The 17,690-nt window shown below is 39.6% G+C and overlaps 1 protein-coding gene across 5 annotated transcripts in view; it reads left to right on the forward strand.

The window, feature by feature from the left end:
- LOC128887171 (dipeptidyl aminopeptidase-like protein 6) overlaps positions 1-17,690 on the forward strand; it is a 147,621-nt gene that overhangs the window by 115,983 nt on the left and 13,948 nt on the right. For 3 of the 5 annotated variants that reach the window (XM_054142765.1, XM_054142766.1, XM_054142768.1), the window contains 2 exons: positions 12,012-12,118; positions 13,130-13,328. In XM_054142765.1, coding sequence (XP_053998740.1) covers positions 12,012-12,118; positions 13,130-13,328 — 306 coding nt within the window. Of the gene's footprint in view, positions 1-3; positions 311-12,009; positions 12,119-13,129; positions 13,329-17,690 lie in introns of those variants that run through there. The other 2 variants (XM_054142769.1, XM_054142767.1) reach the window with 2 other exon arrangements.

Below are 17,690 nucleotides of genomic sequence, written 5' to 3' on the forward strand. Positions count from 1 at the left end.
GAATTCGTTTTCACGTTCTATCGCGTGCTCCCGCCGACCCCTGTGCATATCCGACCACGCACTATCTGTCACCACTCACCGCAACTATCGAGCTGCCCTCGGCCATCGGATTCTATTTTATACCACGGTTATCGCCATGTTTTTTCTAACCTTCTCTGGCGCCGTTTGCACTGGGTCACACCTTTATTGTGCACTCGTTCAGCTCCACCTTATTCCAAATGAAATTAGAATCGATGGCTGCTGGGTGAAAAAACAATTTAAAACGTGAAGATGTACGGTCGAAAGCATTATTAATTGGGGTAGTATAATGGTGATTATTCGAGTCTCTTTTGTGTGTAATTGGGGAAGCTGAAGGAATAGGAAAATTGTGTTCTTGCTTGCTTGGTTTTCTTAAGTGCTTAAGTATCACTTCAGTCATTGAATTAATTACTTCTATTCTTCTTGAGATTGCTTTGCCTTAAATAAATCCTTAATTTTGGTTTATTTCGCGTTATCGTAACTCTGTACATTACATTTACGTTAGTTTCGACTTTGGTGGACGTCTGTTGGGGCCCACTGGCCCCCATCTAGCTAGAGTCCCCCGGGGTCGCTAAGTCCGTACTGTAGCTGCATATTCGTATGCTACAGCCCTTGACGGCAGAATTGTGTGAAAATGAGGTGGCTGGATAATTTAAATATAAATAATATTTGTGGATACCTAATGCCTATTTGAGGTCAACAAACATAGATTTTTATTATTGTCATGTTTATTTCGTAGCAGTTCTAGATTATATCTTTGTCTACTGAGATCTAGGCCTTTTTGATTTGATTTTTCATCTCATTCGATAGAATTCAATTTGTACAGATTCTGTGGAGATCCACGGTCGTGCGAGATGTATCATTCCTTGTTTGATGAAACAAATATTTCGTTGCACACCGGCGAAATCGCGAAAACGTGGCGTGCCACGGACCTTCGGAGATTCTCGCCTCGTATTATTGCTCAATTTTCTCGGTCGCGCGAACATTTGGCAATAACTGTACTCCTGTCCCATTCACACCACCCACGTCTACTCGATATTGCGAAGGTTCAAGCAACTCGCAATAACAAGGTACCACGCGAGCTGGGAGCTTGAATGTTCGTGACTGAGAATTCACGATTTTTAATAATCTTTGGAATCGTTGGTTGATTTGGGAAAAACTATTTTAAAAAGTGTCGATGTAAACATTATCGACCTTTCATTATTTGTAAGACCAAGTAACAATCATCGGACGATAGAAGGTAATATTTAATTTGGAGACAAAAAATTATCATATCGTTTGCTCTTTAAATTTTCTTTCTTTTTGTTATGGGAGCAAAGTCAATCGGCAAAAATGATTCATCTAAGAACTTAATAATTCAAGACTTATACTGAAATTATACTATAAAACAAAGGCATTTAGTAAAATCCAAACTTATCCTGTTTATGGAATCATGATATTAAGATTAAAAATATTAAAATTTTCGATAAGCTGTATCCACATCAATAAGACAGTTTTATTTCTATAAACTTCGAGAGCTATTCCAAACTTTCGAGCAATAGTGATTTGTAAATAGGCATTATCACATTTACAGAGTAGTTTAGTATTCGGAAATAATCCTAGAGCTGAGCAAGATTCTAAAATTCCTCATGGGAAAGCGTCACCGTATCCAAAGTAATCAAAGTATTACCCAACTAAATTTAATTGCGTGTTAGCAAGCGTCGCTCCAATGAACACAACTTTCGCCTTATCATTAAATCTAAAACTAGCAGCCAGTGTTTTCTCAAGTGTTCCTCGAGCGTTTCCGAGTCCTCTGCTACTCGGAACAAGCCTTCTTCAGAGTTTTCCCGTCGCCAATAACAACAAGTACATTCTCACCAGTCACGGGAAGTTTATTCGCGACAATGAATATCTCAACTCACCATTGAAGCGAAGTGACACCTGACTTTGAAAACTTCCTCGTCATTGTGCTCTTCGTTGATTCTGAAACAGTTCCCCCGTTTCTTCGAAGAAACGTGCCGTGGGGACATTTTCAAGTGGCAAATGACTCGTGCTTTTAACTGGTAGCTGATAGATCGAGTGGAACGTCGAGGTAGACATTCGACGAGGGAATCTGTGCTCGTTTGAATAAATGAATACGAATGAATATGAATTTCAATTGCAATTATCGAGACATGTTCAAAATGTATAGTTGGAGAGTCGAAATGTAATATCTATAATTTCGACACTGGAATGTGCTTGTATTTGAATTCACATTTATGATTTTATAAGGTCTCGACGAGCTGTTAGAACCTTTAATAAAAACTGTTTATTAAGTTTTAATTGTTAGGTGTAGAAGTTAATTCTGTGCTTCTGTATTCGATCTTTTATAGCTCTCGTTTAAACAGATATAGTTAGTCATCATTCTGGTACATTAAAATACTAAGCTTCTAAGTCTTCAATCTAATCTTCATTAATCCATCTCTGTAATAAATCTACATATATGTAGACTTAACGTAAATCTTAACCTGATGATCATTAGGACGTATGTATAATGTACATGTATGTATGCATGAAGTTTTGTAACCATAAAATTTTGCTTGTTATTATTGTTATTATTTCGTCCCTTTGCACTCAACGACAGGTTTTAAACGACAAAACATTATTCTACCATGATTGAAGAGTCGTTGGAGCAAACTGTCTTACTACTACTTCAAAGTGTACCAGTTTTAGGAAGCTATTTATGATCGCTACAAACAATTCAAGATTCAATGAAATTTAAGACAAACAAAAACCGACGCTTCTAAGTCGCCCCTCGAGTGCAAAGGGCTCATAGATTACAAGTGTATTTGATCATTATAATAATTATAGAAGAATAAAAACAAGCCAAATTTGATGTACTATTCTTTCTATTTTATTTTCTACTTTATCTAAAATTGTAAATGGTTGAATAGAAAGGCCCAGAATTAATTTCGCCTAATATTTAAAAAAACGACCGAGTCTGTTAAATCCACAATTTAATAAATACATTGACTTGTTTCCAGTCGCTACCTTTATATAGTAATATTTTGCGTGTAATTAATCGCTCTCTGAACACGAACAAAACTGAACCGGTTTAACGACGGCAACCGTTCAAATTAAAAACGATCGATAGAGCGATTAAAAAAAGGTTTACACGGTCCAACGGCCGAAGGAATTCATGTACGCCTATAATTCTGGAACGTCCTGGAATCCGATAAAGCTTAGCGGATTCCCTGGCTCGTGCCGCGACCCGATATTCTCACTCCTGCGAAACGTTTCGTGAGCCAATAAACGTTACGTTATCTCGTGAAAATTCTCAGTGCCCCTTCCGTCTCAACATCGATGAAATCCAGCAGAAAGAAACATCGCCTGGGCTTGGCCCGCGCTTATCGGCTCTCGTTACCACCCTTTTCGACCTGTCCGTGCTTTTCTGTATCAGTTTCAAGCGGAGACATCTCATTCCGATTAACCGAACCCGATCGTTCGATCCCTAACGACCGTCTCGCGCTGACGTTCTCACAACTTGCGCTAGAAGTTTCAGGAAGTTGAGCTTCTTCTCAGAAGTCTAATTATGTTTCCACGTTTCCAGATATCGCTCGACGTCAAACGAAACGTTTATCTTCATCCTGAATGTATCGTGGAAGAATGCTTTCAGATTTGAGGCACGGATGTCTTGCAAATGAAAATATTAATAATTATGGTAGAACTCTCGGTATGCGAATTAATTGAGAGACAAAATTGGTCAAACAGGAGAATTTTTGTATAATTGAACGAGAAGTGGTTCGGACTGAATTTTACTTAATACCGGAGATAAAATAAAATGGAGCGAGTGCAACTTGTTTATAAGTAATTGAATACGTAGAATATGAAGTAAAGTGATACGTGAGTGATATTGTTCAATCCTCCGTTTTTTAAAAATACAAGAATACAAAAAAAATTAAAATAATTGTATAATGATATTCATACTAACCAACTGAAACTATTTTTTGCCATAATTGTTATTGTTTTTATTTGAATTAAAAATTAAAACCCGTCCCATTTTTTGGACATTGAGCTAACCATCGGATGAAACTAATTTTCGAAGATAACGAATGTTAATCACCCCCCCGGTGGATTACAAAATATTGTTACATGATATACATTTGAACATCCTTCTCGTTGCAAACATAAATAAATCACGGCGAACAGTATTTCATGCAAATCTATGGAATGTGCTTGATTGCTCGGAACAAGAATTGGCGCGAAATTCGCAATAATTAAATGGAAACGAACCTTTCCATCTGCCGTAATCCCGCGCAGCTGTCGACCAGGGTTTTCGCGGGGAATATTGGAAAAGCTCGAAGGAGGTTGCATCGTAAAGTTCGATGGCGTTCCAGACCCCTCACGGAATATATGTTATTTCCATCGGGAACGCGGCAACTGTTGTAAACATGCAAATACAGCAGTTACGTCAAGCGACGAATGCACACGCGCAGCTATTTTGCACGAATAACAGCGTTGGTCCAGTCATATCGGATTTGATTATGGAAATATTTTTGTCAGGCTGATTTGTTTCGTATACTTTTATTCAGTCGTTATAAATAATTGATTATGCAAATTACAGTATAGTATTATCATTAGCGATGAACCAGAGGTCCATCGGGGACTTGAAATCTCTCAACGACGATATCGTGAATAAATTATCGATTGTACAAAAGAATTATGAAACACCTTTCCGTAGAAAATGTTCTCATCTGTATTTTCAGTGGTAACGAATTTTGCATTAAACTGAATAGTTTTCGAGCTACCCGCGAACTTGCGAACCCTCGCAAAGACTTAATTGGAGCAGGTGTATGCAAAAAATCAGCATGAGAAAAATATTTCCATAAAGCCCTGTGCATTCTAGTCTAAAGTGACTGGCGCAGCGATTCTTGCTACGGTCCTTTCCGACGCGCTTTACATTATTTACGAGCACCGTGAGAAACAATGGCTGTAAATAATGCAACCACTGTGGTAAGTGAACACCTGACTGGCTGGTTCAGAAAGTCTGCGAATTTTGCGAAATTAGCTATGCCGTTTCCCGTTTCTCGCCTTTCTCTGACGACAGCGAACTGGTTTCGTTGGTAGTTTGACGGCTTGGAAAATTACACAGAGGCGTAGGGAAATCAAATTGACTGCTACAGAGAGTAGAGAAGTCGGCCCTTGACGAGACGCGAGCGCTACGCGGTAATTCTGCTTTGTTTTAGACCGAAACGGACGCTACGTCTGCTTTATAAATTTGCGGGGTCACCACTGCTGTATCTCGATTAAGTTGGGGAGGATAGCGTAGGAGTCGCTATGAAAAATAAGGCACGGAGATTCGAACCCACGAACCCACGGTGAGGCACTAACTATTGCCACCTAGAATAACTTGGCTGCTATTGGTGATAGGAAAAGAATGCAACAGCCCAAAATTATTTGGTATCGAGGGGTTGATCATCCGATGTTACTAGTTTTTTCATAGGTAGAGGCGTCAAGAAGATATGAAGGTCATCTCTGATTTTTCAAATGCGTAAACATATAAATAGATAAAATATGAAGATATAATACACGTTATAATATTTAGAAGACAAAATGTATTTCAATGTACGTTCCTGTTCTTCAACTGTATATATAAAAATATGAATTTGCATAGACATCTACAGTTAAATTATTAAACATATTAATTTCCAACTTCGCACTTAAATTTGCCTATATATCGCCAAGCAACAGGAACTTTCCTCAAACATAAATGACCAACTTTATCGATGTATGAAATGGTTGCACACGATGCATGCACAGAAAATTCCGAGAACGTTGGCAGGTCTATTTCTGATCTTGCAAACGTTTTCAATTTACTGACGAGCTGTCCAGAGCTCCTTGAACTCTTTAAGCTCTACTCGGCGCCAAAAGCGCTCGAAGCTCTTCACATATTCTACTTAACTTCGCATAAAACCACCTTTGGGGTATATTAGACGCCCGACCCAACTTTATCATGTGAAATATTCCCTAGACTTTCAGCGTTTCGAAAAAAATGTTTTCCACATAGTCTTGGATAGATAGGGGTTAAGGTACGGTGAAAATACTTTAACGTTGGTATGACTTGAAAAACTTTATGGTGATACGGTTTAGGAATCGCGATAATTATTTTAAAAATAATCTATCAAAAACAGTTGTAATATTGCGTGTACGAAATAAATTGAAAATATTCTGCGATGGATCTATTTTTACAGAAACATGAACATATATTGTCGTGGGTTTATAAACAACGTAAATATGGTCAAAAATTATAGTACGTGATTATTTAAATTGTTCATAGCACCTATGCAACTATATGTTAACTGTCAATTTTTAATCTACACTTTCCATTAGTCTGTTATTTCATCATTTTTCACAAACCATCTTTACTCCTATTGTATTACTCATCCCACTATAAAAATTTATTAGCCTCCAGTTTATTATCGTAATACTTTTTAAGAGGCCCTTTGTAAAATTCGCGCAATTAAGTAAATGAATGTACGATTTTATAAACCATTACATTAATACACAAAGACACATTACACGAATTGCCAAGCAAATTACGTAGGTGTGCTTTTGACTAATCTTTTTCTTTCCGCTGGCCACTCGCTTTACACCATTTTCTATCGTGAAAAATGAATTAACATGAAACATATCCTCCGCATAACTGTCTGAAACATTGTTTCACACAATTTCATGCGTTTTTCATTAAACGAAAAATAAATAAATAGAACAAACGATACCATCCAGTTCACTCTCGAAATACACAACTGGCAGATTTGGAAGCAGCACAAAGCTTCCAGCATATTTCACGTCGATCGATCGATCGAGATAGACAGCGATTTTTCGGTCGGATCGGATCGACAGCGGATCGTTATCGAAGAACCAGCAACGGGACTGTAATTGCAGGAAAATTATTCCGTGTTTCATTACCGAACCAATAGCTCGAACGTCAAAGACTCACTGCGACTATTATCTCAACGGTCGATTAATTTTCTCGATACATCAATCGAAACGCATCGACGATTTTTCCTCCTTTTCCTCTAACAACGAAAGAATATATTCGTATCTATTGGTCGATAACAACATTGGTCTTTGGCTACAAACTCTCTACTTAAACTTCAATTTAAAGAAGAAAATAGACGGTTTTATATTCTACAAAATTCATATCTTCATCTTCGAATAACTTTCGCTACCTTTTATCTTCACCTTCGAATATATTCATGGACAATAGGCGACAGCGGGCGCTACAGCCTGGCGTATGGTGATATCTTGTGTAAAATTGAATGGAAAATGTGAAATGTAAGTTCTTTGGATATGTGTCTTGATATTTGACAGAATCTCTTTTGGAAAATTGTATATATTATTAGACTGCTGATGTTTATGCATCTATGACAAGTGAAAATGTGTATGCGCACTCACGCAAAACGAAATATTAATGTTACTATACATATTAATCAATAAAATTTATTCTATGCGGATACTTCTCTTGATATTACCACTTGCTTGCGAAATTCAAGCTGTTTACTATTCAACGCTTTTCCGAAAAAGTTACCTTACCACAATATTAAACTATACATTTCACGAGAGGATCTCTCGGTGCACGTTTCATCGGTGATATAGTTATTGCATCCTAGACGCTGTAGCTCCCATAACGCGGCATAGTAGACGCCTAAAACTTGTTGGGAACAATCTCACCGCGTAGCAAACTTGACAGATACTTTCTTCTCGCCGACACGTCACAGGGAATATTATATTTTAATATTAATATAGACCTCTTTTTAATATCAATATAGATTGGTAACGTCTTCGAAATACTTTTATAAAATTATATTAAATACAATGTTTAATCCACCAGTAATTGTAAAAAGAATCGAATAGGACGGTTGTGAGCTTAACAAAAGTTTATATATGCGTGTATAGATAAACGTAACAAGTTTCAAAAGTTTATGTCAAGTACTTTGGCTACAAAAATATCATGAAAATTGTATGGAAACTGGTCCAAAAAAAAAAAAGAGTACTGCCTTAAGTTTTCGATGAGATGCATCAACTACATAATCTAACATTATAAGACACTTTCACGGGACTTTTTCAAAGGATCGCTTCCAAAATACTCGTTTTCGTGTCACAAGAGTCTCCATTTAAAAGTCAATGAACGGTTTCAGGAAAACAGCAGTACCATTCGAGGATTTAACAGCAACTTGCGACCCAGTTGTACCGCGGGTCTTAATAATACATTTTCAGAACTAATTTTATTCGCGGATTCAGCGCACATAATTGGAGAACCCGGCCGTGTTTGCCTTTACGACGAGAATTGAATGCGAGCACCAGTTCCTTCCAATGCTCCACTCTCGGTTGAAAAGAGCACCACTATAAGTGTCCGCTATTTCGAATCGCGATCATGCTCAAAGTTTCAAAAAATCGTGAAAATATGCTGCCCTTATGGAATGTGAAAGTATTATACGATACTTTAGGGAAGTTCTCAAACACGCGTTCGTGTGGACTACTTCCACGCTTCCACCGCTATTTCGTGAATCCTCCTGGCATGGCATCCCAAATAAGAGATTCGATCTATTCGGAAAAGGTTCCAAGCATAATACATACTTTCGAGAGACCAACAATAAGTGAAACGCGTGTAGTACAGTATTTATGTATTTGGAAATATGAAACAAGTTTCCCTATCGTTTCCGTATCGATTGCACGTGCTCGAATTGTGAACAATAGTTTTCGAGGAATTTTCTACAATGATACACAGGTTAAGAAAATAGTTGTGTTAAATTATACTATGTCTACCTGTTTATGATAATAGATTTAGGATGATAGATACAACGTTCTTAGAAAATTAACATTAAAAGATAGGTGGCATCTGCTATAGAAACATACTACGATCTAACTGCAAGCATTTCAAAGAATGTTACATTCCATACTTTCACATATTTTTATTATTATTAAAAAAGTTCTATTAAATATTTATTATTATAAAAAAAAAAAAGGTTTTATTAAAAATGTAGCATACCTTTTCGAAAGCCCTGGTCAGCAAATCTAAATTTCATCCCAGGACATTCGCTGCAGCTGTCCGGCGCGCAACACGCCGCGCCATCGGTGAAATATCAACGTTCACTGATTCGCGTGGACGATCGATCACCGTTAACGTTCAATTGCAACGAATATCCCCGGATGGCACACGAGTGCAGCCGTAAACAAGCGTAGGCAGTCACTTTGCATCCCGATGCGGCCTCGGTCCTGCGTATTCTGTCTTCGCGTATCGCGGAACATTATATCCTGCTCGAGGGGCGGGGAGGGGGGGGGGAGGGGGGGGGGCGCACGGGCACGGTTGCACGCTTGGAATTCAAAAGCGATGAATCGATCGACTCCTCGGGCGCAGAAAGAGACATTAAAGAGGGAAGGTGGGCGTCTGCCAGTGAATGGAACAGGTAGAAAGAGAAGCAGACGGAACGGAAGGTAAAAGCTCGACGAGGAAGAGCAGAGGGAGATCGACGATTATTCATCGCGGTAAACAAGTCATCCAAAAGCGATTACCCTGACCTGATGACGGCCAATTGTCTGTCAATTTGCAGCCAGTGGCTGGAGCCGTACACTTTTAGCTTGGACGGTAAAAGGGTGATGGGATGAATCCATCGTCGAGAAGAGTTTTAACTTGATGCGAATTTCATGGGTGGACGGGTGATCAGAGGGCTCTTGTAAGTGGCTTGAATGGCGAGCCTAGATTGCAAAGTCAAAGAAGGGATCTGGGTGTTTAAGTAAAGTAGCTCAGTGTGGTTCAAACAGGAATATGAATTTTAAGAGATTTAAAATGGGACTGATTACCTGAGAAGGGATGTAGCATTTGGAGGGTCTACTTTTGGGGACCTACGGCAACGTAGAACTCATAGTGGTCAACTTGATACTTTATCTATTAGTTTAATTACGAAGAGTCTGCGTCTTAGAAGAAGAATTTCTATACGGTCGGTCTCATAAATATTCGTTTTGAGAATGAACAGAAGAGAATTAAAAGAACAGAAAAAGAAAAACCGACTCGCACTATTTCATTTTCCAATTTCCAAAGAAGCATCCTTTTTTAGACGTTTACACTAAAATATATCCTCGATACGGTGCATTTCGCAGGTATCAAAATTAATTTGCCCGCTCGCTGTACGCGCGACGCGAGCGTGATCGCCATCATACCGAACACGCCAGCACGTCATCCGGAGACAAGTGACCGATGGCACGCAGGTTGACGGGCCGCTCGAAATTAAGCGATCGCCGTTAACGATAGTCCTGAATGAACAAACAGCGAGCGGATTAACCGCGTTTAAGCGGCGAATCGATATCACCCGTGGAAGTCTGTCGCTCTCAGAGTTTCAATGGCGGTTGTTCCCGTGTGCAAACACGCGTGTGCGTGTGCACGGGTCGCGTGGCGATTCTAACAGGTCCCGAAAATCCACTGGCGCCGGGACGTATTACACGGCCGAAACGTGTTATCCGGCTTAGTCCTGCAAACAGGACGAGGGCGCGCGTTGCAAACATAACCCGAATGCAATATGCATGCCGCGGGTGACGCGCATCCGCTGGCCAGACCGAAAGCTTCCGATATTCTTGACTGCATCACGGTCGAAGTCGTTCGACCCCAAAAACGTTTTTGACGATCGCGAAAATAAAGTTGGTTTCCTGGCGAATGAAGGATTCGCTTTTGGTCGAAAGAACGAGGCTGATAAACTTTTCAGGACTTGGTCACCTTATATAATAAATTGATTCGTTTCTGGTATATTTAGTAGAATGAGTGGAAGTTAGGGGTACTCTTTTTGTTCGACCAGTCTTGAGGTGATTTTCATGATTATTTCGCAGCCAAAGTACTTGTTTATTTGGTACATGTACCAAATTTTTTGAAATCTTGAACTGACCTGCTTTATGGTTCGAGTGGTATGGTGCTTATGGTTCGAGCAAATGGAAACTGATTTTGCTCTACTCGTTATGAATGTGTTTATAGCGTGAATTAGGAAAGAAGGAGTAAAAGAAAATCTTGAGTCTAGACAAATCTTAGCAACGATAATCTTCTTCAAAAAGAAATCTATTTTCTAACTTAAGAAAGACGAGTACCCCCTTAAGATGACTAGTGGTAAATCTAGACTAAAAGAATCCAAACCGAATGATGATTCGTTCGATCAGTGTCGAAAGTCTTATTTAAACAACTGACTCGTTACAACCTACAACACTCATCGTTTGTCTCGGAGCTCACCGCGACTAACATCTCTCACTGTTTCTCGATAAACACTGACCCACTAGAACCCTGAACTCTCCTTTGAAAGAACACATCCACCCTGACCCCATGGACCATGGAATACTCCAACTTGCGAATCCCATGAATCTTTAAAATCACATGAATATCAGGAATTCCTTGAATATTAAGAATACCAAGGATCCCAAAATTCTCAGGAATCCCAAGAGTTTTAAGAATCATAAGAATCTCACGAATGCTAAGAGTTCAACGAATTTCAGAAATCCCACAAGTATCGCAAGAGCTGTGACAGTCTTCACAAGTTTAGGATTCCAAAGATCCCAGAAATCTACATAATCTCAAGAAATTCCAGATATTCCAAAAATCTCAAAAATCCCAATAGTCCTAATAATCTGTATGTTACAACACAATCCTAACATACTCAAGGCACCCACAAATTCCAAGAGTACTAAGAATTTGAATAGTTCCAAAAGCTCTAAAAATCGCAAGTATCCTACGAATCTCAAGTGCCACGATCCTCCCAAAAATTCCAAGGATCCAGCCGACGGTCAGACTCATCAGCACCCGCCGATGAAATCAGACCCAACCGGCTAATAACCAATTACCAGCATGAACGTGTTAACTGTGAACCGTTCGTTCCCGTCGATGTCTCCCCAAAGAATTAAATCGTGACCTGCATGCCGCCTGCTTCTGCATCGTAGACTGGAGTCAGTCGGGCGAGTCGATCGATCGTTAATCGAAGGGATCTCTGCTCTATTCACAGGATCTTACGTACGCGGAGGGCGGCCACAACTGGCGGAGCATAATCTTCTCGCTGCTGGTCATCGGCTTCGTTATCGCCGGGATCGTCACGGCCATTTACCTTCTCGGGTGAGTGTTCTCCAACCGCTACCCTCGTCCTTTTTCTCAGCGGTGTTATCGACGGGCGATCTTTCAACGACTTCCACCAGGATACTTTTTCTGGTTCTGGAAATGGGAGGCGGGAAGGGAGCCGAAAGGATGCAGCCACGGAGTCTGGGGTTGTCCCATCCGGTGTAGACCGCTTTCGCGAAATTAATCCGTTCCCTTATCGACGAAATCTCCTGATCCTTTTTATCGTGGACCCGTGACCCCACCGCGGAAGCATAACGCGAAACGTTATCGTCTCGCCCCTTCTCCGATTCTGGAATGGATGTCTGGAGGTGATCCGCTGGAATTGCACGATGGTCGGTCCATCTAAATCGAAACACTTCTTATGTTCTACCTTAAGGCGAATGGGTTGAGAAAATGATGCTTCGCGAAAGACATTCTTTTCTTCGGGGTAGTTAACTTCCTTGTACGTGAGATTGTGAAATATACGGCCACCGGATTAAATCTTTTTTTAATTAAATTTCAGTACAAATATTTTAAAAGATATTACAAACTTAACTCTTATCGCTCCAAGTATATATCAGTTGGAGAAGAACACTGGGATAATTAATCTTGGATGACTGTCTGTTAGAGTGATAAGAGTTCATTGATATTTCACATCCGAAATCATGTACTTTTGATTTCACCATATGTAATGTTCAATTGTTCAATTCATTTCGCAATTGTTTCAAAATAATTATAAAATAAATAAATATGTTACTTGAAATAGTATTATTTGAAATGATATTCGAAACAATATCCTAATGTTTCAATTATTTCATATTTGACGTAATATAATTTCGTAAGTGACCAGGTTTGGTATGTGTACATACATATGTCATGTGTCAGTCACTAATCATTTCTATATTAATTTCCTGACTGTAAGGGATTGTTACTTCCCTTAACACCCTGTGTTAGGTTTCACCTTGTCAAGCATCTTGATATCTACATGTTTGTCGAGAAACTTTGAATCGATTGAACATGAACTTTTAGGTACGTCGACGAGCTGCTGTACTGGAGCGGCAGACGTCTCACGTTAGACGAGTGCCTTCGTGATGACCTAACACCGCACAGGCTACCACCCACCTGGATCTCCCACGACAAGTTTGTCTATCAAGCCGACGACGGTTCTCTCACTCTTCTGGACACCAGCAACAATTCCGTGTCCCTTCTGGTCTCTAACCACACGCTCGTACGTACCAGCCGTTTCTAAAAGATTTATCTTTCGTTTCTTGTGTAAACAAATATTGTGTTACGGAATCAGGTTCACTCCCAAACCTTCGTCAGATCTCTACTGTGGAGGTTTATAATCCGAGCAAGTTCGAATGCACCTGTACACTGTGTTTGAGACAAAGGAGCGTACATTTTTTGGAACACTGTAACTAAAAAGCGAATTATGTCTTGTTCCAACCACGTCTGTTGAAATTAGTGATATGTTTGTCAAGCAAAGAACAATAATATCCAGTAATCCAAAAATTACCCAACCAAAGTTAAAGATACCCCTGACCAAGCAGGAAAAACGAAAGGATTGCGTTGTACCAAGGAAAATGATACTTCAAAATTGTCACAAAAGCCTATTCAACAATCGAATGAAGGTATATAACTTTTCTTGTTTTCAAAGTGGCCTCTGGAAATCAGTGAAAATTGGTTCGACGATTCGATGAAAGCTGCGAGAAGCGACCGTTGGAATTGCATGTAGAGAGGCGTGAAAATGAATTCGGAGAACCGATAAAAAATATAGTGGAAGATTGGTTTAAAAGCTTACCAACCACGATACTGGCTGAAACGTCGTTTTGCGTGGGGCGTTCGAGTTACAATATTTTTTTTGATCGTTGCAAATACGCTACCAGAAAACTCAGCACCGTATTTAAACGCGTATATCTCCACCGCTCTGGGAGCAATGATAATTTTCAGCGTTTTTGGGAGGTGAATAGGGCAATATAATAAAAGATTTTGTCGAGATCTCGACGAGATCTTAAAATAATCTTGATCTCGGCGAAATCTCGACATGATAAATCTCGATATCGATCTCGAGTGTTACAAATAATCTCGATCTCGATCTCGAAATCGAGACGAGATCGAGACGAGATCGAGATTTATCTTGCCTCGTGCGCATCACTAGAGGTGAGACGATTGTCCCGCGTCAATCTGCATAGCAGCTTTAGTCGCTTCCATTTTAATCCCTGTATACATCTTTATGAACTCAGCGGTTTGTATGGGATAACGCCAGAGCGATGGAAATTCAAACGAACGCAAAATGTCAAACAGAATATTAATGCCGAAAATGCTGTTACTTCTGAAAGAGTGCTCCAAAACTCAATACACCTTTACAACGGACTTTAATAACAATGTATACGATAGTACGAATGTCCATCGAAATCGTTTCCTTTGAAGGAAATATTCGGTTGTATGGAATCGAAAGTTCAAACGGTAAAAGACAAAGTCAAAACGCGAAATTTTACTCGGATGTAGAAATCGTAGCACGAATTTCCATCGAATCCCCGAGGACTTCCAATAATTACAATCGTTAATACTCTTCGAATGGCAAATTTTAAAGGAAGGAACAATGCAATTGGCGAAGGATATTTCCACCAGTTTAAAGATAATACCGTCACCCTAAAGTCGTTTAAACGCTAATGGGTTTCCTTAGGGGTCGGAATGCAACCTCGACTATAAAATTACAGCGATCGACCGCGAATTTCTCGTTTATAGTAGAATGAAAATGACGTTGGACTTCGGTAGTTCGTAACTTGGTGTTGACTATCAAATTAATTATAGTATTAGACGCTATTATTACATAATAAAATAACTGTGAACTTAGCTTATTCTTCTGTTCGAGAATAAACGATATCGGTCTCAGAAACTGAATAATTGTCGCGTTGTGACGCGGGTCGTATAGATTGTGTCGATTTGTTAACATCATTAACAAGCTGTCCAATAGACTAATTGCAATATGCATCATAATACGCGACGTAACGCAACCAGCCGCGAGCTAATTGGCCGAGAAATACGTTTGGAAATTGCGTAACGATCTGCGATCTGCTCGTAAGTTGCATGACGTGACGGATAAGCCAGCAACCGCTGCGACGCGAGATCGATTAATCGATTCGTGCGTAATCGATTGAAACGCACTTGATTGCTTCGAGAAATTGTTTTGGTCCTCGACTCGGTTTAGGGAAACTCTGTTCATGAAAATTTTTGTTGGTAAAAACTCGTGCCTAGTATTACAATTTAATTAGATTGCAATTAATTCGTTGCAGTGATCGCGACGTATATGTATCTCGAGACAAATATTATAGAATATATGTTTCGAGAAAGCATAGTTTGTTTAATGTAAATGTTTCATTTAAGCTTTTTCCTGACATAAAAAAATCTCACTGTACACGATGTACTTTCAAGTATTTTATTTGAGAGACGTTTTGTCTATTTGGATTATAAAATTATAAATATTATAAAAAAGTCCTTTCAAATTTATCCACATTTTACATTCGTTCGTTTTATTTTTGTTAATAAAAGCTTTACTGTCATCCATTGTAGCTTCGCGAAATTATTACCGGTAATTTCATGAATAAAGTCATTTTTTTTAAACTTTTAGTTAATATTCTAGAATCCGTTAATTTGATTTGGATAAATATTTACATAAACTCTCAAACTAGAAATACATCGATGAATAACATAGCGAGTATTAAAATACACAAACACCCGAATTAACTCGAAACGTATGCAAATATTTGAGTAAAACCAGAAAATATTTCCAGCATGAGAAGGTTAATGGGAAAAATCGATCGACATCATCTCTGAAAGGTTAGCGGTTGACACAGTTGACCCTAATCTATACCAGCGCAAACGCAATTGAAGCTTGAGAATTTGACCTTGAACGGGCAAATAATTTCACGCTGACCTCAGTTAGCCGCAGGGTAAATGAGGAAAATGGGTAACTCGATCGAATGTGTCGAATTATCGAGGGACGAATCTGCCTTCAGCGGTTCGCGCGATGCAAATGAAAAATCCTACTCGTGGAAAAAGCGAGGGGATAGACGAAGGACCGGGGGAAACAATAAACAGTCTTAACGTCGGTATCAAACGGCCGTCTCCCCGAGCCTTATCTATCAAGGAGGCGAGTTTAGCCCGCGGCGCGCCATAAAACAAAGAGACCAGGCCATATATAAGGCAAAGTTCGAGGTATTCCTCGGTTTATTCAAGAGAAAGGGGGTCATTCCTCTACCTCCGCTTCGGTGGTATTGCATTTTCCGCTCGATGGAACGATCTGTGCCCCGAAGCAACCCAAAAACGATAGACCCTAAGAAACAGAGAACAGCGCAATCCCTGCTCGTGGTTTCATCCAGAGAATTTCACGATGGCTTAATAAACGCAGAATAATTACGAAGTTGTAAATCATCCGACCTTGTACTTCAACTATATCTACAATGTATATAATGTATAGTAGTTAATTAACGATACAAAGTAGCTACGTAGTGTGCAAGGTGACTCATACAGCTCTAGTATTCGACAAAAGCCTTCTGTAACTCCGTAAATTTCATGAATTCTGAAAAGTCCTTTCGCGGGACACTTTTATATAATCTGAATATTTTAACCATGCAATCTAAAAGAAATCGAATTTTTAATTTCCACAGAAACGCAATTAAAATATTACCAAGAGGACGACGACAAGCATTCGATAACAAAAGAAAATGTATCACCAAGTAAAAGAATATATTAAGTTTTATTCGGCTAGATTGACAATTTCACAGAAGAAAACTCGCCGATTTATGGACCGACGTAATACTATTCGGAGCACAACGTTGACAGTGTTCGCTCGTTAAAGAACTGTTGGGGGAACCGTTGCAACGCGGGGAAACGAAGACAAATGGAGTGATGCGAATAGAAAAATCGAAGTGTATCCGACCAAAGTGGACCGGGTCCAAAATACCCGATTCCTTTTTCCTCCTGGACCGCCAGACAGGCCACAGACGAACGAACACACCGCATTGATCCGATCAGGCGTCCACCAGGACACGCCGCGCCGCGGCCCGCCTCTCTGTCCTTTCAGAAACAAATATCGACTGGTGCCGGCTCTGTTCCCTGCGCCATTCCCCTGGTCGCGCTAATATCGAGCTCAAAAGTGGCCAATCGAAAATTTCACTCCGTTTTCGACCAGCGTAATTAAAATCGCCGCGATGTTAATTGTTTCCTCCACTTGTAACTCGAACGAAACGAGGAGATTCAAACAGAATGAATTTTTAATTAACACGTTGGCTGCCAAGTTAAAACTTGTGAAAATTGTTACGAAGTTAAAATTATGTTTCGAAACTATTGAAGATTAGATAAGTAAACATTCGTTGTAGTGTAGAATTTTTTAACGTCCCCAAATTTTCGAATCCTGTACAGATTCATTTTCATTATTGCCTCACCTTTGGAATTAATTTTTTTAGTTCCTTAACAAAAAGTCCTGTCACCCATTTCTGGGTGATGTGGCAATCAACGTGTTGATCATCGTCAAATGTGAATCAAAGAATTCTATTGGGGCGGGGGAGGAAGGGGGGGGGGGGGTCAA

Source organism: Hylaeus anthracinus, unplaced genomic scaffold (assembly GCF_026225885.1).
Source record: "Hylaeus anthracinus isolate JK02 unplaced genomic scaffold, UHH_iyHylAnth1.0_haploid 11985, whole genome shotgun sequence".
NCBI classification, from domain to species: Eukaryota; Metazoa; Arthropoda; class Insecta; order Hymenoptera; family Colletidae; genus Hylaeus; species Hylaeus anthracinus.